The sequence below is a fragment of the Pteropus alecto genome, unplaced genomic scaffold (assembly GCF_000325575.1).
Source record: "Pteropus alecto unplaced genomic scaffold, ASM32557v1 scaffold60, whole genome shotgun sequence".
Taxonomy (NCBI): Eukaryota; Metazoa; Chordata; class Mammalia; order Chiroptera; family Pteropodidae; genus Pteropus; species Pteropus alecto.
The window spans coordinates 833,921-854,846 of NW_006430726.1; the positions used below are offsets into that span (position 1 = coordinate 833,921).

General features: G+C 50.7%; 1 protein-coding gene across 7 annotated transcripts in view; it reads left to right on the forward strand.

Moving 5' to 3' along the window:
• The window catches only part of AKAP13 (A-kinase anchoring protein 13), a 234,334-nt gene extending 215,035 nt beyond the window's left edge, over positions 1 to 19,299 (forward strand). For 6 of the 7 annotated variants that reach the window (XM_006905247.3, XM_015593780.2, XM_015593789.2 and 3 more), the window contains 12 exons: positions 219 to 467; positions 3,515 to 3,591; positions 4,150 to 4,331; positions 4,453 to 4,535; positions 6,709 to 6,903; positions 7,397 to 7,546; positions 7,987 to 8,057; positions 8,508 to 8,552; positions 10,826 to 10,876; positions 11,598 to 12,047; positions 13,441 to 13,780; positions 14,579 to 19,299. In XM_006905247.3, coding sequence (XP_006905309.1) covers positions 219 to 467; positions 3,515 to 3,591; positions 4,150 to 4,331; positions 4,453 to 4,535; positions 6,709 to 6,903; positions 7,397 to 7,546; positions 7,987 to 8,057; positions 8,508 to 8,552; positions 10,826 to 10,876; positions 11,598 to 12,047; positions 13,441 to 13,780; positions 14,579 to 14,628 — 1,943 coding nt within the window. In that variant the 3' untranslated portion in view covers positions 14,629 to 19,299. The remainder of the gene's footprint in view (positions 1 to 218; positions 468 to 3,514; positions 3,592 to 4,149; positions 4,332 to 4,452; positions 4,536 to 6,708; positions 6,904 to 7,396; positions 7,547 to 7,986; positions 8,058 to 8,507; positions 8,553 to 10,825; positions 10,877 to 11,597; positions 12,048 to 13,440; positions 13,781 to 14,578) is intronic. The other variant, XM_015593782.2, reaches the window with a different exon arrangement.
• Positions 19,300 to 20,926: the final 1,627 nt, after the last annotated feature.

A 20,926-nucleotide genomic window follows, 5' to 3' on the forward strand; every position in this document is an offset into this window, starting at 1 on the left:
TAGCATATAATTGCATGTTATCCTTATCATGAAAAACGTCTGACTTTATTTAGAATTAAACTCATGACCGAGAGAGAGAGGTAGGCACATGGCCTTCGCTATGTAGCTCTGCTGTGACAGCCCACAAAGGGGAACAACGGTGTGGGGCGCAGAGGCAGGGCACCCCTCCTACTCCTGTCTGAAAGCATCCGTTAGAAGCAGAGTCCTCTTCTCCTCAGACAATGAAGTGGAACAGGAGGATCTGGCCCAGTCCTTGAGCCTGGTGAAGGAGGTGATTGGCGCCGTGGACAGCAAAGTGGCAAGTTATGAAAAGAAGGTGCGTCTCAATGAGATCTACACGAGGACAGACAGCAAGTCGATCATGAGGATGAAGAGTGGGCAGATGTTTGCCAAGGAAGACTTGAAGCGGAAGAAGCTCGTGCGGGATGGGAGTGTGTTTCTGAAGAACACAGCGGGGAGATTGAAAGGTGAGGCTCACGGTGTCTCTGAGTCTAAGCGGGCGCCACAGGAAAGCAGGCACAATCCAGACATTTTTGTTAGAAACTCACCACCACATTTTTCTGAGGGAGCCCACCCGCATCTACACCCCACACTGGAGCAGCTGTTTAATCTTGTATGAAGAGGGCCTGGTTTGAGATAGCTTATAAAATCACATAAAATGCAGTTAACAAGATAACGATGCACTCAGGGAAAATGGGAAAAACAGATTTTTAAAAATAAAGCGAAAGGTAAGATTAATAGAAAAACACAGCTGTTAAAGAAGCTGTATTTCTCTACCAGAGCTGGCAGTGAGTTCGGGATTGGGGTCTCTGGCAAAACAAACACCATCAGTTCGACAGTTCACTGAGAGATTAAAAATGTGTGTATCACTCGTTCTGAAGAGATGTAAGAGGAATTTTCAGCTCCTGAGACCTTAGAGAAATGTAAGATTAACTCCCATTAGCTAGATTTATTGTTAAGCCATATGATGTTCATAGCTTTCATCTTTCTCTAGGCAAAAGAGATCATAAAAAACATTTTCCATTTGGTTTCAATTTTGACTTTTCACATGATGAGCTACATCAGGTTAGGGAAGTGAGGAGGTTTGCTACATCTGTACATTTGATTTTTTTTTAATAACTGTTTTCATCAAACCCATGCTCTCTGGGCCTGTGTGGCCACTCTCGCTTCCGGCCCCTTGAGTGTACTCACTCCTGCGTGGCCTCAGTGAGCTGAGTACGTGGAGCACGCGAGCCCAGTGCTGTCAGCCCCTGGTGTTAAACTAGGGTGGATAAAATGTATGCTTCTCTTTTCTCTGAGGTCTAAGTGATGCTGTAGGTGACTGCTCTCAGAGAGTAAGCGAGAGCCTTTAGCTAGAGCCTCACCACGCTTAGACCAAGCAGCGAGGAAGTGCCAGGCCATCAGATGGTTTCAAAGGGGAGCAAAGCAGGACCCCCAGTTAGAAGCTGGGGTCAGAAGAGACTTGTACAGAGGTTCTTAGTCTCCAGTAGCATGGGTGCTACAATAGAGGCCTGAGAATAAGGGTTGGGGGAGGGTGAGGGGTGGCAGTGAGTTAAGTCTCGAAGGATGAAGGGGAGGGTGCTGGCAGAAGGGGAAGAGTCAGCCAGCACAGAAGCATGGAGCCCAAAGGGCGAGGCCCATCTGGGAAGGGTAGGCATTGATAGCGGCTAAGTGGCAGGGAAGGACAGGGCTGTGGGTCGAGCTGTAGAGGGTGCATACTCCAGACCAAGAAGTTGACAGTCAATACTGCGCATGGGGGTGGGGCAGCAAATGCATTTAAAATGGAGAGTTTTAAGTAGGAAAGGGGTACATGTGATTGTTTCTTAGTGCAGCGATAGGAGGGGGGGCGCGATTTGGAGCACAGCAGGAGTGAGGGAGTCTGGTGGCAGACAGGAGCTGAATCCTTGCCACTGTGATTCAGGCAAGAGCTGCTCTGGGCCTGAATTCCCTTAGACGTCAGGAAAAGGAAGAAAAGGGTAATTTCAGAGAAAAGAAACATGCCTTCCGGCCACCAACCAGATGTGCATGTCACTGCTCCATGATGGCCTGGAACTGAGTGGTCCCTGAGGCCTCTTCCTTCCAGCCCAGTCCTCTGAGGTTCTGAGAGCCTCGTCAGGGCTGACTCAGGGCATCCTTGGGTCAGGCGAGTGGTTCAGACACCTGCCCTTTCTCATGAGGACCTGAGTTTTCTAGAGCTGCCGCTGCCTGGAGCGAGGCCTTTATTCTTTCCTTTATACAGCAGTTTGTTTATTCCCCAAATAAAAACTAATAGATTCCAGCTGTTGGAATGAAGCTGTGGTCAAGCCCATGGCAAAACGATAGGTTTTCTGGCCTGAAATGCCGTCGCCGGGGGTAGGAGTTGGCGTTGAGTCATTCTCACCCCCAAGGGAACTCAGGCAAAGAACAGCCAGTACTGTGTGGGGTGCCCTTTGAAGGGGATGGGATTTTCTCTGATCTCCTGACACTGGCCATATAAACTTCAGGATTCAGTGAAGTCGAAACTTGTGTTTTAGAACTTTTTTATTTTTTGGCGGACACCTGACTTATTTAAAACTAAACTTAAGAAAAACAGAAACTAAATTACGGTGGTCTGGGCTGAAAAACTAGGCCTCCCTGGAAATTACACGTCCTTGCTTCCGTTTTCCTCATTCGCTGTGCAGAGCTACACGGAGGGGGGGTTCTCTCTGTGGCCGGAGGGGCCCGGCCACCGGGGAGGGGCTGCGTAAGTCACTTTCTTCCACTTCCCAAAGACGAGATGCCGCAGAGGGCCCAGCCCGTTAGATCTCAATGGATGGCTCACCTCTAGAGATGTCAGACTTTGTCTTTAAGGGAATAAGGGAAAATGTCACTTTGTCCTCCTAGAGAATTAGAGCATGAGTTTGTGACATTTCTTTGGATTCCTAGATCCAGCCAGAGATGTTCATTTGAGTTTTGTTTTGAGACGCAGAGAAGGCTGTCCCCATGGCACAGAGGTGCTGAGGTCGACTCTGAGATAAAGCCGCTGTATTCGCACGTACCTGTGAAATCAGAGGACCACGTGTGGCCACTCGCATTCTCTGGGGTGTGGAGGAGTCTGCCCCTCGTTAGGCCTGGATATGTTTCTGCGTCGCCTTTTGGCAGCTCTCCTGTCTGCTGTCCCACGCCTTTCCCAGTGCTAGAGTCAGGAATTGAGAGCTCCTGCAGCCCTAGTGTTTTGTGGAGCATGTTTTCGTTTAATGTCTGTTAAAGTCCTGCTGCTCTTAAAGTATTTTATTCTTAAAATCTTGGCTTATGGGACATATCTTTCCAGAACCGTGTACTTAAACTTCTCCAAGACAAAGCTTTGGTGATAGAGATCCCATTTTAAAATGCCTCTAAAACTCTAATGAACAGATCTGGATCCTGCGAAAATATGAAACGGTTGCCTTAGAGGAGTAGAACCTCTGGTCCCGACCTGCTCCGCGGGGTGTGTTTCTGAATGACTGATAAAGGCGCTTGACTGTTCTCGTCTCTCTTCCCTTCCCCCCCTTTACAGAGGTTCAAGCCGTACTGCTTACTGACATCTTAGTTTTCCTTCAAGAAAAAGACCAGAAATACATCTTTGCGTCATTGGTAAGCTGAATCATTAATCAGTTCTCTTTGTACTTAATAGTCGTATTCAAAACAGTTAAGTTGAACACTGCATCGTTGCTCTCCCACCCCCTCAGAACTCATTGGCTCAAGACAGAGCCCTCTGAGTAATTCATCACACACCCTTGCAGTTGTCTGTCCCCGCCCCCATCTCCGAAAAAATCATTCTTGTGCTTCCTTACGATCCTTTTGAGAGCCTTGGACATTGGATCGCTGGAGTATCTCTCACAGGTTATGCCCAGAAAATCATGCTACTTTATAATATTGCCAGCCAGATTCCGTGAGGAACATGGAAGGGCTTGTCATGCAGAAAACATGACTAGAACCTTCATAGCCATAAATTGCCATTTCCGTTTTGGAACTCTTTTTCTATTTGATAAAATGTAAGTTGAATAGTGAAGTATTTCTCTTTATCCAACTTCTGTCGTTCGTTAAACCGTATTATTTTAAAAGGCATCTGGTCTTACCTTAGACCGAAGTCACCCTTACGGGTTAGAATGCCGTGTGCCTTTCTTACATCTGGCCTCTCACCTTGTCCAGGACCAGAAGTCCACAGTGATCTCTTTAAAGAAGCTGATTGTAAGGGAAGTAGCGCATGAGGAGAAAGGTTTGTTCCTGATCAGCATGGGGATGAGAGACCCGGAGATGGTGGAAGTCCATGCCAGCTCCAAAGAGGAGAGGAACAGCTGGATTCGCATCATTCAGGACACGATCAACACCCTGTGAGCTCGGCCCCGCCGCCCATGTCTGCCTCCCCATGCCTCGGTGATTTCACACGGGACCGGGCCGCCCCCAGAGTCATCGGCATCTGAGGCAATCTTTGTTTTGTTTTGCTCGTATTAGGAACAGAGATGAAGATGAAGGAATTCCTAGTGAGAATGAGGAAGAAAAGAAAATGCTGGACACCAAAGCGCGGGAGTTAAAAGGTAAAGTTGTTGGAGGTGGTCTGAGCCCCTCGTCTGTGGAGTCCGCGGTCGCAGGAGACTGCAGTGTCCCGTCCAGCGTCTCTGCCACTCCTCAGGTCCAGCGCGGTCCCCCAGGCACTTGGAAACAGGGAGGTGAATAGCTTTTAACAAAAGAGAAACCACATCTGAGCCGACACGCGACCTGGCACGAAACAGTTGTAGGAATGTGTCGGCCCTAGATCAGAGGAACGGCGGCTCTCTCGCCGCAGTGTCGTGTTCTCGGACCCTCGTGTTCTTTGCACTTCGTCACAGGAGAATTTGGAGGATTGCACAGTCACAGCTAAGATTAAAACAAGAAGGAGAGAAAGGTGTTTAAGAAAAGAATTTTCCAGTTCATCTGTTTTCATCAGTTACCCTGGCCACCGTGCCATTTGTTCACAAATGAGTTAAGAGGCGGTTTGGAGCGAAGTGTGTTTATTGATTATTTTGGACCACGATTGGTTGAATCCTTACTGTTTCGGGTAGTCTTGTCAGCATCTCCGAAAGACATGGATTCTTACCTGCATTGTGCAGATGAGAAGGATGAGGCCCACAAAGGCCCAGCAACCCCAGGTCCCACCCACAGTTCATGGCAGAGCCAGGATTCTGCTCCCTGTCTTCTAAACAGCCTAGCCTTGTGCTCTTCTCCCTATTTGCCAGTGCTTATTTAATGTTCGAAGTAAGGACTGGGCTTCGGGTAGAAATAAGGCCCAGAGTCAAATGTAAGCTGGACAAAGTGATGCCATTCTGTTCACTAGGGGGCACCAAGGGAGGTAGGCAGATTGAGACTGGAGCCAGAGTTCGACATCAGATCTGTCGGCCCGTGACTAGGATGGCCGGGCCAACACCGTCCTCTTCTAACACATGTGCAGCACCTGGTCAGGCGTACTGCTAGGTGCTAGGGATGCAGAGGTTCCTAAAACAGCCACTGCCATTGGGGGGGCTCACACTCTAGCGAGGGGGACATACGGTGCGTGACAGGCCACCAGTGGTTTGCTAGGCCAGAGCCACATATGACCCATACGGGATCTCCTAATCCTGCCTTGGTGCGTCTCTCAGGGAGGCGGACACATGAGCTACGTCTGAAAAAAGTTACCTCACTCACCACACGAGAAAAGTTAGTCGAAGAGAGAAAAAGGCTTTGACCTGTCTGCCAGGAATGACAGGTTTGGTCTGACCCAGGGGGTCGGGGCTAAGCCATGGGAGCTTAACTGGGAAAAGCAGCACGGGACTGATAAAATATTTTTAGCAAAAGTGAAACTTAAGAACTTTTAATTGGTGTTGAAGCCAGGCAGGAGAATTGCTTGAAGGCACGGAGGAGCCACTGGGAATGGAAAGACCGTTTGGGAGGTTCGAGATAGGTTCCGTGAGAGACGGGCTAGAGAGGGGGTGGGCCGGCGTGGACGGTGGGACAGGGCTCCAGCTTGGGTAAGCTGGAGGATGAAGATGCTCTTGACAGAGGAAGAGATCACAGGCCAAAGGGAGGAGGTGGGCGAAAGAATCGAGACGAGATTTCTCGATGCCGAGAACCAGGCATCTTGGTGCAAGTTGCTACTTGACAGTGGGACTGGACTCCAAAGAGTGGGTAGGATGTGGGATGCTTTGTGTGGGTTATCAGCACAGAGGAAGTAATCGGAGCCGTGGCAGTGCATGAGATCCCCAGGAGGAAAGTGCATAAAGGATGGATAGCAGGCCAGGATGGAGCCATGGGAACCCCAGATATTCCTTCACAGATGGCAGGTGTGCCCTGAGAGCAGACGGTAGGAAGAGAACCGGGTACGTCTTCCAAGGAGGGAGGAATCGTGCATGCGGGAAAGGATGACAGAAGCCCTCGCTGGATTCAGTAACGAGGGTACCCCTGGGAAGAGCAGATGCAGAGCGACAGGCGAAAGCCAGCAAAGAGGGGGTTGAAAAAAAAGCAGGAGGTCGGGGAGTGGAAGCAAGATCTGGTTTGTTATGTCAGAAATTCCGAGGTTTGCCTAGAAGGGTCCGGGTAGGAATCATAGAACAAAAACTTGATACTGCCTTCGTGATGAAAAAAGAGAGGAGGGAAAAAAGCTGTGTTCTGTGTTGTTCCACACATTACCACAAGGTGGCGATCGTTTCTCAGTCATCTCATACTGATCACCAGACCTTTTCTCTATCCGCCCTGCAGAGCAACTTCAGCAAAAGGACCAGCAGATTCTACTCTTGCTGGAAGAGAAGGAGATGATTTTCCGCGACATGACCGAGTGTAGCACCCCCTTGCCAGAGGATTGCTCCCCGACTCACAGCTCTAGAATCCTCTTCCGCTCCAACACAGAAGAGGCTCTCAAAGGAGGACCTTTAATGAAAAGTGCAATAAATGAGGGTAATTTATATTCAGCGTCCCCCCGTTTATCTCTTTCCAGTGGTTTACACACTACTATTATCTACCAGCTTTTACTTTTTTATTGTACATGAAAGAAATACAGAAAACAAATACAGAAAACCACCCAAACAATTATTTCGCTTTAGTAAGTTATACCCAGGTGATCATCTTGTAACTATTAACCAGGTCAAGCTATAAAATGTGGCCAGACACCCTGCAGGCCCTTCTCCATGTCCTGTCCCCATTAAACTTCTTCCCTCTCTCTAAAAAGGAACAGGTATTACGACTTTTAAAGTAACCACGTATGTTTCTTTATGGTTTTATGGCCAAGCGCCTATTCATAGACACTGTAATTTAGTCTTGCTCACATCTTGATAGCCTTTTAAGATTTAATTCACAGCTCCCCTCCTTCCGTCTTTTTTTCCCCACACAATTTATCTTTGAAAAACTGCGCTTTTTAACCGAAAGAATTCGCACTTTTGCTGTTTTCCAGTGGAGGTCCTTCAGAGTCTGGTGAGCGGAAGCCTGGGAGGCCCACTCGGGCCTCCTGCAGAGTCAGAAGGAGTAGCCGGCCCTGTGTCCTTGCCCCGGAGAGCAGAGACCTTTGGAGGATTCGACAGCCACCAGATGAATGCCTCAAAAGGTGAGCGATTCTGAGCCCACCTGCTTTCGTAAGCAGTGCTTGTCTGTCACACACGACGGAAAACGATCCGTACATGTGATTCCATTTCCTTGGTCCCAGTCGATCAATAAATGTTTTAGTGACACTCTAATCAATACCTAGCTGCTGAAAGACTCAAGAAGCTCTATCAGTGACACATAGATTTTGAACAATTAAAGATTTCCTTGGGGTCCAGCTAAGCTCTGGTCATAAGAGTAGCAACGCTCATTGTTCCCTTCAGCGCCTCGCTCTTCTGCGTCAGTAAACTGAATAATCACGGAGCAGCCGTGGCGTCCCCTTGTTGGGCGCTCGCAGGGTTCACACACACATCCCTAAGCCGTGCACGTTGTATTCTTCTCATGGCTAATCTGTTTCACAATTTAAAAAAAAAAAAACAACACTTTGTTTGCTTGCTTGTTCAGGAGGTGATAAGGAAGAAGGAGATGATGGCCAAGATCTTAGGAGAACAGAATCAGATAGCGGTCTGAAGAAGGTATTTTTTTTTATAAAACACACTATTTACGACCTCGTTGGCACTTCCCTTTGAATTCATAATCTTGTAATTAGTCCACTTTGGTTTCGTTTTGGATGGCTGACTTGCTCTTTTTATTTCCTACTTTAAGAGGAAAACATATTTCTTAAACAAACAATACAGTTAGGCGCCCTCACGTTACGCCCCATTCAGCCTTTCTGGCTTAGTGCCGTGTTTACATTCATGGTTCAGCCGTGGCCTTGGCACGACTAGTTTCGTTGAGAGGTTTCTTCAGTGCCCCAAACCAACTCAAACTCTTTCCAAGGCTTGAGTGACAACAGTTCATCACGCCAGGAGTGAACCCAAGCGGGACACCGCAGCATAACTAGACATACATTAAGTATAACATAACTCATGCCTCAGGGTCTTCATTATTTTGGAATGAAATGCATGGTTTTTTTTGTTTTATAGGGTGGAAATGCAAACCTGGCATTTATGCTGAAGAGAAACAATGAGGTAGGGGCGTCATGAGCTAGTTAAGAGTACGATTTTATTATAATTGCTAGGTTAGGAATACTCCTTTTTGCTTTGCTGGTATAAACAGGCTGACTTCTGGCTGTGAGGGGCACACCTCACCGTGCAGTTCCAGATTGGCAAGTCTGTGTCCCTGCCTTTCCCCCCGGCCGCAGGGCATCATTTTGGCACTGTATCAGAGCACTGCCTGCTAAAACAGTGGTGTCTGCTTCTCTGCCCTCGAGAAACCTCTTGCTTTTTGTGAACTGTGTGGCCTGTGACACCTCCTCGGTGGCGTTTCCGGTCCCAGCGCAGAATGAAATTTGTAGCCTCCTTTCCTGTAACATGAGCCTGGGCAAAAAAAGCCACAAGTCTGGAACATGCAAATTCACCCGTGGGTGACTGCATAGTCATTTCGCCTCCAAGGATCTGAGTTGAGTTTCTTCCCTTGAGTAGTGCTTCTCACTCACTCAGCGTGCCTGTCGCCCTGCAGCGGCTCTGCACAGTGGTCGTGGCTGTGGGGTGCGCCCCTCCGGGTCTCCTGTGTTTCTTCTTGCTTTAACCTAATATCTTAAGTACCTGAGGAGCTTTGTTTTGAAATTTAGATTACGGGACTCTTCCCTTTTTTCCCTTAAAAACATAGAATAGTTTCCCTTTCTGGGCATGGGAGCTCATCAGCGTTTATCCTTAAAAGAAATGGAGCCGCTCTCTCCCAGGCTGTTGCCCTGTGTCTGCCGCTTGCTGCGTAGCTCTCACTGACTTTTCGCCCCACCCCGTATTCAGTGGGAAGAGTCAGATAAGGAACAGTGTGAGTCCCGTGTTTTCCAGGCATTTCATCCTGACTTACACACCACATACAGATGCGTAGCCACAGTCGGCTGCTCCTCTGTGACATCGCTCTCTCAAACAAATACATATTCATGGTAGAAAATTTGACAAATGTCCAATAACATAAAATAGGAAGAAAAACTGAGAAATTTAACTACGGTTAAGTGTTCAGTGTTTGTTTCCAGCCTTTTCTTCTACATAATATATACTCATGTCTACGTCTGTGTGAGTGTGAATAGTGTAATTTTATGCAGTTTGTATCAATACCCCCGGAGCTTCATATCCTGAAGCTTTTTTCTTTTAACACTTATTAGAAGTATTTCTCCGGAGCCTATTTCCGCAGACATGCTCTTCTTCAGCTGCATGTCGCGATGGTTGTGTACCATAATTTAATCACTCCAGTCTGGTTTTTTTTTTGTTGTTGGTTTTTTTGCTTTTTAAATGAGGCCGCCAAGAACATCTTTATCCGCATTGCTTACGTGCTCCCTGTACAGGCTGCAGCGCGCGCACGTCCCTGCCCATCAGTGCACAGTGTTTGTTTTCACCTTTATTTCATCAACATTGGGAATTTTCATTTTTTAATTGACCTTTTTTTTGGTTTGATGCGGTCAAGTGGTATTTCTTTATTTTGCATTTATTTGATTTCAAATAAGACAAATCATTTAATATTACCTTATTGGCCATGTGTATTTCATCTTTTATAAATGGATGATATTAGTTCTCGCCTGTTTTTCTGCATGGGTTTTCGTTTCTTACTGATCTCTGGGAACTTTTTTAAATCAGGGATTTTTTTCCTTTGACTTCTGTTCAGTGCATCCTTTTCGCCCTTTAATTGTAAATAGTGAAAATTAAAGATCTCTGTGTGTGCTTTCATTTGTTGCTTCTGTCTTCAAAAAGCCTTCTCTGTTTCAAGATCAGAAAAACATTCTCCTATTTTCTTACAGCTCTTTTATGGTTCTTTTTTTTTTTTTCTTTACATTTAACATTTGAATCTGTTTGAATATTTTTTTGTGTGTGAGTCAGGATCCCAGTTTGATTTAGCCTATTTTCTCAAACATTCACTGAATATTTTTTCCTTCTCCTATTGGTTTAGAATGCTACTTATACACTAAATTCTTAAGATTTGCTTCTGGATTTTCTGTTTTGTTATATTGGTATGTGTGTCATTTTTGCGCCAGTTGTTTTAGATAATTGGAGATTTATGACACATCATACTGTGTGCCAACGTCCCTCCTACATACACAGTTATTTTGTTTGGTTGTGTGTTGTTTTCTTGCCTGCTTGTTCCTGCTTACTCTTTGGTGCTTTCCGTTTGAAACTATTTCTTTCAAGTGGCCGCACTTTGCTGTGTGTTACATTGGGAGGGTGTCTGGTCAGGTGACAGGCAGTGGGAGGGGTCGGTCAGGGACCCGGTCCTGGCGCGCTGAGCCCACTCTGTTCCTTTGCAGCAGGTTGCCCAGAGCATCGTTCATCTCCATGAACTCCTCAGTGCTTTGCAGGTATGTGCCTTTCTCTTTTATCCTTCACTTAATTCTTTCAAGAAAAAACAGTAAAAGGAGGATCACGTTGGCCTGTATCGTTCAGTTTGTAGGTTTGTGAGTAAATGGGGCCCTCAGTCTAGAGCACGCTGGCTCTCGGGGTGAGAATGGTCGCAGGCGGATCGCTTAGAGTACTGTCGACCTTCCAAGACTGCAGTGGAAAAGCGGATGGTTGGCTGTAGGTGCTATTGACGGCCACGCCACATAGCACGCGGGGCGCTAACACGCACTTAAGCGATCGTTTGAATCTCGAAAAGCTTTGAGCGTGATTAAAAGTTTCCACATTCCGTGTGTCTGTGTGGCATTTGGATAGGGTGGCCCTCCCAAAACAGCTGCTATTCAATACTTTCTGGGAATATCCTCCAGTTCTGCTCACTTCCGTTTTTGATCTAACCGATTCCATTCCTGCCTGCTCGCACCCCCAGAACACACACACTGCCAGTGACTACAGACAGCATGTGACCAAGTTTTACAAAACCTGAGTTCCCAAACCATTGACCTCCCTATTTGATTACTGCTCGCAGCTGACCTGGAGCGTTTTTCCCAGATCAGCTTAAAAGTAAGCGGAGAGTTGTCTAGTCGGCCTAGTTCCTCGTGCCCCAGGTGCAGCGTCAGGAGCGCTCAGGAGGCTTGCTGTCCTCAGAGCCAGGGTTGCAGCTCTCTCCCCCGGTGTCTCCCTCAGGGAGTGGTGTCACAGCAGGACAGCTACATCGAGGACCAGAAGCTGATGCTGTCGGAGCGGGCACTCACCCGGAGCTCGTCCCGCCCCAGCTCCCTCATCGAGCAGGAGAAGCAGCGCAGCCTGGAGAAGCAGCGCCAGGACCTGGCCAACCTGCAGAAGCAGCAGGCGCAGCTCCTGGAGGAGAAGCGCAAGCGGGAGCGCGAGTGGGAGAGCCGCGAGCGCGCGCTGCAGGAGCGCGAGGCCCGGCTGGCCCAGCGCGAGGAGGAGGTGCTCCGGGGGCAGCAGGACCTGGAGCGGGACCAGGAAGAGCTGCAGCAGAGGAAGGGCGCCTACCAGCTCGACCTGGAGAGGCTGCGGGCCGCCCAGAAGCAGCTGGGGAGGGAGCAGGAGCAGCTGGAACGGGAGGCGGAGCGGCTCAGCCAGAGGCGGCGGGACCCTGGCGCCTGTCAGGTAAGGGAGCCCAGAGCTGGGGCGGGCTCACTGTCTCTGTCTCCTTCACAGCCAGGTAACGGCTGCCGGCGCAAAGGAGCCTCCTGTGTGCTGAGCACCAGAAGAGAGTAAGTGGCGCGAGGGCTGTTTCTGCAGAATCTTTTTTTTTTTTTTTTTTTAACGGGACAGCTGAGGAAGTGAGTCTTTTTCTCCTTTTTTCACTTCCGAGAGGCTGATCAGGAGGATGGCAGTGCTGGGGCGTTGGTCACTTGGAGCTGCCTGGCACTCCGCCGGCCGTCACCTTAGGCTGGAGTAGCCTCCGTGTGTCTGAGAGAACAGTGGCCAGCCAGCCGGGCTTTCGGGTGCCATCCCCTGCTCTGTGCCACACAGGACGTTGGAAAGGCTCCATCTAAGGGGACCTGCAGCCGAGGATCAGGGACCCCAGCACGCAGTGCCAGTGATCACCAGGCAGCAGTAGATGGTGGTGGCTTCAGCGGCCGTCAGCTGCCGGGGTGGGCTCAGCCCGGCAGGCAGAGGGAGGCAGCTGCTCTCCCGGGGAGGATGTCCGTGCGCGGGTTGGCCACGGAGCTGCTGCTCACGTGGGAAGGCTGTCGGTGTTGCAGCGTCTCTGTGGCCCCCGAGTTTCTTTCAGGGAGGAACAGGGACACTTGGGGCGGGCAGGTGGGAAGCCTGAGTGCACACAGACAGTGCGTGCTCACATCGTGTTGCCGTTTGATGGATCGATTGGTCTTGGATCATAAAAGAAAATTAAACTGACATCTTCCAGAAGGGACGCTAGCTCCCTGAGAGGTTTCCAGATGTCTGGTGGGAAGCAGCACATGGCTCCGTGCTGCTCTCCGTGACACGAGGACTTATTCCTCCCCGTGCCAGGACTGTGGGCACGGCTCCCAGGCACAGGGCGGGCCGGGTTAGGCCGAGCATCTTCATTGCTCTCGGTCTTTGGTTTAGCCTTTGACTAGAATCATGATGTAAACTCCGCTGTCCATACCCTCTCACCTGAACAGGCTTCTAGAACCCTTTAGCCCTGAGGTAATTACTTCCGTTCCTTAGTCAGTCTTCAGGTCAGACCCCCGCCCCCCATTTCTTCAGGGTGTGGGAGTTCTTTTTAAGCTGCCGCGTTCAAGGTCTCACTAATTCTCTATGATGCCGATGTTAAGTGCATGCAATAAAAAGAGTAATGGTGTCAAAGGTGAAATTTGTAACTCTCGTAGATAGTAAGGGAAGGACAGTAAATGAAACTGAGTTCCGACTCCGTTTACGCGGAGGGCCGTGGAGTCCGCGGGAGTGGGTCACGCCAGGCCGCGCTGCTCTGGCGACCTCAGCCGGCGCCCATCAGGCAGGCGCGGAGGTGCCGCAGCCTCCGAGTCGAGCCCCTTCTCTTGCACGTGTGCAGGTTTCACATCAACACACCAAGCTGCTGAGGATCCCGTCCTTCCTCCCCAACCTCGAGGAGTCTCCCTTGCCCTGCGCACCGCCAGTCGCCAAATCGGGGTCGTTGGACTCAGAACTCTCAGTGTCCCCAAAAAGGAACAGCATCTCTCGGACATATAAAGATAAGGGGCCTTTCCACATACTGAGTTCCACCAGCCAGACCAGCAAAGTCCCAGAGGGTCCGAGCCAGACCCCGGCGACCACTCTCACGTCCTCCTCCACCCGCCTGTTCGGATTAGCAAAGCCGAAGGACAAGAAGGAGAAAAAGAAGAAGAACAAAGCGGGCCGCGCTCAGCCCGACGGTGAGTCACACACGGTCTCCCCGTGGCCACGTCGTCCCTGCACTCTGGGGAGGCGGGTGGACGTTAGTGGCCTGGGACGGGTTAGAAAGGGGGGGCCTTCAAGTGTATGAAAGCCAAACCGCCCTGCTTCTCACCACACCCTCCTGCTCTGCCTGCAAAGCAGGTAAGCTCTGTTGGCTTACCTGAGACATTAACTCGGCAAGCGTCCGAAAGCCCGCCCTTGTGGCACGCGGGTGCGCAATTGAGTGCAGGCTTCGTTTTCAGGCCCCTGTGCCCCAGGCCAGGAGCTCAGACCCACCTAAAGGAAGCAGTTACAGGTCCCTGCGTTGCTGGGCCGAGTCCAGAAGTCGATAATGACTAGGACTCAGTGAGAATGTTCCAAGATCCGAGTGACTCCTTGGAGTGACTGCAGGAAGGAGGTGACGCCAACTCTAGGAGTCGCTGGCGCGCCTGCCCCCACGGAGCGTGCGATTAAGTCACACGAGCAGCCTCCCGGTTTACGCATCACCTTCCCCCTGAATCCCGTTAGGACTGCTCTCGCCCTCCGTGCGGGAGGTTAGAGAGACATTTCTGTTTCCTAGCCCGTTTCCTGGCTGCTGCGTCTGCAGAAGCACAGGGGGCTTCAGGGAGTGAAGGATGCCACTGAGCCTCATTAACTGACGTGTTAGGGACTCTAATGATGAGCAATGATGGTCCACCAGCCCGTCGTCTGTCTGGATCCCAGAAGACTTGTGTTTGGCGATGAAAAGAGCAGTTTTCCCTGAATTTCTCTTTCCTTCTTGGCGTCACCTTTTCCAGATGGCCCTGCAGCAGCGGTGCCTGCAGAGGGAGAAGAGATCTTCTGCTGACCCCTCCGCTGCTGGCGGTGTCTGCCGGCGCACCTCCCGCCACTCCTGTGTGCCCTCTCTCTCACTCGGACACCGTGCTCCTCAAGCGCCTGCCGCCCCGCGCTGCCCAGGTCCTGGACCAGAGGAACAAGTGGTCCTGAGCATTGGGGTGGCTAAGGAGGCCCCAGGTTGGTGACTGCCGGTGACTCGCGGGTTGGGGCCAGCCTTCCCGAGGACATTACACTGAGACCACCGGCCCCAGAAGTCCAGGCGATGGTTCTGGGCATGTCAGGGATTCCTAAAACCTGAAAGAATGTTTTCAAATGAGGTATGAAACGCTGGCTGCCTTTTATTTTGGGGAATCCAACTAGGAATCACACAGCAAGTGGTTTGTACTTGGTGCGTGTCCGTCTGCAGTGATCCATCTGCACGTGCGTGCTGGGTACGCAGAGTTATGCACGGGCTGTCCCAGACGCCTGGCCAGCCTGGCTCGGTGCGGGAGGCACCACGCAGCACTCAAGCAGCACGTGGGCGCTCATCACCTTGCCCTTCGGCCCCCAGGCGGTGTTCCTGCAAACCCCTGCCGCCCGTACCGCTCCCCGTTTTGCATGCATCTCTCATTTCGTTTTAGAAGGGACGGCAAACATTTGTGAAACCAGTGAGGGGAAGTTCGATGTGTTTCAAAAGCATACAGTCCACACCATCTTGATTTTGGTATTTCAGGCCCCCCCGTCCCCCGCCCCCAAATTAATTTCATCATCAGTTGTGGAAGAAATCCTAAATTGTCTTTCCAAGAGGTTTGCCCACATATTCTGGGCACACTTGAAGTAAAGGGGCCTCCTCACCATGATCCCTGCAGTGTGACACTTTTTGGTTGTCACTGACCATTCAGAAGTGGCCGTGGCCTCCCGGCAGTGTTCCTGAGACCTCGCGATGGCTCCCAGGGGAAGCCGCACCTGCCTGGCCCTCCCTGTGAGACACAGCGGGCCCCATTGGTACTCTCCAGCACCAGCTAGGGTTGCCTGCAAGGTGGTCCCACTGTGGTCCTGACTGGGACGGCTGGCCGAGGAGTAGGCTCTAGGCTCAGGCGAGGGTGTCACGCCCATATGTAGTGGTTTCCGCCAGTGCAGACGAGGGGACAGCCGGCCCAGAAGGGTCTCTGTGTCAGAAGGCCTTGGTCATATTTAATTTCTTAACAGTTTTTCAAAGTCTAAAGGTCTGTTGGTTATTGTATTCTACTCCTGGGAGGTGCCTCTTATGCTGCCTGTATTTTATGTCCTTTGTCTTCTCTTTTTTTTTTCCTACTATGTTTTGATCTGTATTTGTTGTGGCTTGTCACCAGCCGATAGGTGTGGGACGGTTCATGGGTGATGTTTCCCTCCGAGGCCCCACACGCCTGCCACACCAGTCACCCCCACGAGGGGGAGAGCCTGGGAAATTGTGTGTCTTCACCTCCTGCCTTTTGCTCGTCAGCAATGTGGGTCTTTGAACACACTCTTTTAAAAATCAAAAAAAAATCTGTAACTTGGTGCTTGTTGATGACTTGCAAGCTGGCCTTGCAGATGGAGATATTTATCTTTCAGTTTATTTGAAAGAGGTCTGGTTTAAAGCTGTTAGCTTAGATCTGTTTTATTTATTGTGTATGTGTGCGTGCGTGCGTGTGTGTGTGTGCGTTTAGGGTGAACATCCCAGCCCAAAGGTTCCAACCGCCTGATCACTGCAGAGAGTGAACAGCCCCCAGCTGCTTACTCCTCAGCATCTGTCAAAGTGCCTTGAAGGCCCGAAAGGAATTGGGGTTGAGGAAAGGGTCCCTTTCCTCCCTCCTCCATCTCATTCTTCGATCAAGGAATAGCTTCCTGCTTGAGAGTTAAGAAACTTGCCACCTGTGAGCTGCACTTGCTGTCGTGCCGTGGAGATATCTTACCTTTCAGTAACAGACATTAGGAACAAAACCAGCCGATTTTCTGTCGAAACCATGGTGTACCCCAAAGACCCTAACAGCAGAAAGCTAAGTTGCTTCTTTCAGCTGACCTCTACAGCTCCGTCTCGGCTTTCCTTAGAGCCCCATGGAGCTCAGCTGTCTGTTCTTGTCACTTGTTTAAGTCACCCCCCGTGACTTCATGTCCCACAGAGAGAAGCACTCTGCTAGAAAGGAAGACACTGGCGAATGCAGACTCGCAGTCTCCCCTCTGGGACGATGCGGGTCGGGCCGCCCTGCGCTCTGGGCCTGGAATAGGAAGGGCTTGGGGCCGTGAGATTTGCCGTCACGTGTGCTCTTCACGGGAGCACTGGGCACGGAGTTTGGTGCGTGGCTGCAGTTTGGTTTCAATCTCAAAGTGTCCTTTGCTCCCAACTAGCTGTCATGTATACGTTGCTTTGGTGGTTTTGGTGGCAGTTTCTAAAAATGGAGATGACACCTTCACCCACATCCTGCTCATTTAAACGGATTTGGCCAGGTTCTGGTTGGGCGGGGTTAGCATCAGAATCAGGAGGTTGTCTCCGCGTTGGCCTAAGCCGCCCACCTTCACCCTGCAGAGCGGAGAGAGCTCCTTGCCGGAGCTGTGCTTCTCCATGCTCCATGCCTGTCACCTGCTCCCTCTGAAACTGACCCTGGGGGTCACTGCTACGCTTGGGGCCCTCTCTCGATTGTCGCTGTCATGCCGGTGACCCTGACAGTTGCTGTGGTCGCTTAGTCTGAGCCCTGTGTGGGTGTCTTTCCTCTGAGAAGGGGTCGTCTCCCTGGGAGGCTCAGATTCAATTCCCTGTGGTGTCTCCCCACACAGGAAGCCAGGCTTCTCCGCCACACTTAGAACGCTGATGCCTAACATTGTGCTTTAGGTTTTGGGGGACAGATGGAGACACCATCCAGAATCCCCAGATTTCCAGAATCTAGTGCATTTTCTGGAAGGAGCCTATATCTCCCCTCAATTATATCATCTTAGTAATTGCCATCCTGATTGGGTGACATGCACTTTACATGCTGTCATTGGCTGGCTTGATTTTTTGTGACACTCAATCATTAACTGTTTCCTTCTTTAAAAACGGAGAGGTTAAAAACATGCAAATTGCCATAATTCAGCCTTTGCCAACATTCCATCCTTTACCCCATGAGAGCTATCTGTGGGCAAGAAATCTGTATCAAGATTTGTTTTGAAAAGGTGCAAAACTTACCTTTTTTTCCTCGTAAGTCTCAGGGTAATACCACTGAAAGTTGTCCCTTTGCTTATTTGCTCCCTTGTTATTTCCCTAGGCCCCTGACATTAGTGATGAGCACAAATGTTACAACCCTTTGGCTTTCTGGGCCTTTATTGGTGGGGGGTGGTAGTGTGTAGGCGTTTAACCAAGTAGACTCTGCCTTAAAGACGAGGCCTCTGAACTTGATCCAGAGTTGCTGTCCACAGTATTTGGTAGTCCATCCTTGGGTCTCTGAGGTGTTTTCCATGGCCTGTTCTTTCTCCCCAAGGGTGTTCATATTGGTACTGGAGCAGCAGTTTACTGCAGTGTTGATGGCCAGTTGTACCCAAAGGACAGCCAAGCCCTGGGAGGGGGATTAGAGACGGTCCTGGCGAGTGGGCTCTAGTGGACATAAAGAAGGTGGCGTGGAGGAGACTTTGCGAAAGGGCATTGATCCCCATGGTTGGACGCCCAGAAGCAACCCTTTAGACGAAACGGCCGCCGAGGCTGAAGGGGACCCATGTCTGACGTCCTTCAGCAGGCCCGTCTTGACCTGTGACCGAGGTCCTAGGGGTTGGGGCCCAGCCTTGCGCCGTCTCCTGCTGACCCACAGAGACAAGGAAGGGGGCAGCGAGTGTGTTTCGGTTCGGTTCCTCCTTTCTTCCAACGTAGCATAACATTCCTAGTTGACCAGAGCTTTGGAGTCTATTGCCTGCTGGCCAGGTTTAAAATGAAAAGTATTCTGATGCCGCCATAGAAGGAAAAAAAAATTAAAAAAAAGAAGAAGGAAAGAAAGAAAAAAAAAGACAAAGCAAGGGCTTCTGTCCATGTTCTCATCTAATTTTGTCAGAAGATTGACAGGCCTTGAATTATTTCTCCGTATCACTAAGGTCTGAAGATGGGCAAAGCCCAGCGGGTTCAAGTCCCTCCTGCCACAGAGCATCACCTGTGCCAGACACCCAGTCTGGGCCCGGCCTGTGTGGGGGGCCTCATGCTGGGACCTGGGGCACCCGGACCTCGGCCTCTGTGCGCCCCAGGGCTTCTCCCCAAGTCCTCACCTCGCCTGAACTCTGCCTTTTGCAGCCGCCTGACAGGATCAGTAGCGCGAGCTCGAGCTCACTGACAGGGACCCGCCCTGTGGTCACGGTTCGGCCTGTGTGTTCCTGTGTCGCTTACCCACGAGGGAGCGTGGGGGACGCCAGGATATGCAGGAGGGCGATTCCGTACACCTCATACCTCTGCTTTCGTTTATTGTTTCAGATGCTACGTGAACGTTTCTGTGCTAAAACCTATTAAATAAAAAGGGGTTAAAACCCAGATGCTGTATATTAATTTGTAATTATGTATAAAGTAAAGCAGTTTCGAACTGTAAAGATTTTTTTTCAATGTGTTTTCTGGAATTTTACCACCACATGCTGGCTTTGTATTTTATTTATCTTCCTGTCTAGTTATCGGCTTCAGACTCTTGTAAAGCCCCCCTCGGCCCTTTAAAAAAAATAAATGTCCTTTAAGTCTTGATTATGGCTATGTTCCTGTCCCCGTGGCTTCCTGGAGGGAGTCCCGCAAGATACTCTGGGTTCCTGGTAAAGGGGTTAAGCGTGCCCCCCCCGCCCCCCTCAAAACACACACTCTAAGGAGAGCCTTCTCCCCAGTGAAACCTTGTTTCTGTACCTTTGGGGACAGGAATCAGGATATCCTGAAGCACTAAGCAGCTACTTGAGAACTCCCATTCTTTCCTGCAGCCAGCATCTAAAACCCAGGTGCCAAGAGTCAGAACTATTTCCAGTTAAATCAATGAAATAAAAAAAAATAATTGGCTTACTAACATCAGTTTGCCTACTTTTGCCAACTGTGTTCACCCCATCCCAACCCCTAAACAAGAGCAATTGCCAAAAACTCACTCAGGAGGAAAAGTCCTATTTGCCAGGAGCTCCGCAAGGATGTTCGGGTTCGTGATTCCATCACAGAGAGTTGCGGCCTCTGCTGAGAAACCGCTGAGACACACCGGGGCAGCTGTGGCCCACTCTGCCTGGGGGCCAGCCCTCCATCTGAGCCTGCTGCACCTCAAGACCCCTAAGTCCCCTGGACCTTGGGGATTGTGCCCCATGGCGTCATGCAAAGCCGCGTGGGTTTTTGGCTCTGCCACTTGCGAACACCCCACGCGACCGCAGAAAAGAAGAAAGTCCTGCCAGAGTGACAAGTGTCTTCTCTTTCTCAGTGAACTTGGAAGTCCACCGATTTCTTAAGAGCCTTTTGTTAGCCTTGGCAGGAGCAGCCTCCCCACGAGCCAGTGAGACACCGCTCCCTTGCCTTGGCTGTCACTGCAACTCCAGCAGTCGCCTGTCCCACTGAGACACCCCAGCAGGGCCGGGAGTTCCCATGGCCTCCCACTGCCGTTGGGTCTGAGCCAGGGACAGGCTCCGCCTGGGAGCAGGAAGAGCGAGGAGGGCCCGTCGTCCTTTCCAGAACAGCAGAGGCACAGAGCGCTCAGGCCTCCAGCAGTACTGACAGCTGTGTGCGCCCCAGGGGGCTTGGCGTACCCCTGCTCCTGAGGGGTCTGGGTGCAGAGCTCTGCCTCAGTGCAGACTTGGCCGCCGAGAGGCGTCAGTAAAAGGGGTCTTTTCTGTTTGCGGATCCCACACCAGAGCATGTGGGAGGCCAGCCACCTACACACTGCTTTAGGACGGGGTTCTAAGCAGAAGTGTGGTAACTCGTGCCACAGGACAGAAAGCGGAGTCCGAAGTACAAGCGCATCGGGACACCAGAAAGTCCAAGCAAAGACTCGCCGTGGAGGGGAATGCGCAGTGTGCAGGTTGCGCTTCTCCCTTGGAAGCACTTAACAAGCAGCATCAGGAATGGAATCGGTAGCTCCTGGCACAAGGGGACAGGTCACCTCATCCCCCAAGCGGCCTTGGGTCTTGGATGCCACCTTCGTAGGGAGAAGCACCTCGTAGGGAGAGGCCTCCCCCACCGCACTTCCTGTTCTTGGATTCTTAAGTGATTCCAGTTTTCTTTAAAATTGCCCCCACTTGTTTAGGGAGCCGACAGTCACGCAGAGGATGGTGAGGCAATCCAGTGGGCACTGCCCCGCCACCCCGTGCAGTGGAAGAGGGGCCTGGCGGAGTGGGCCCCAGATTCTGGGGCT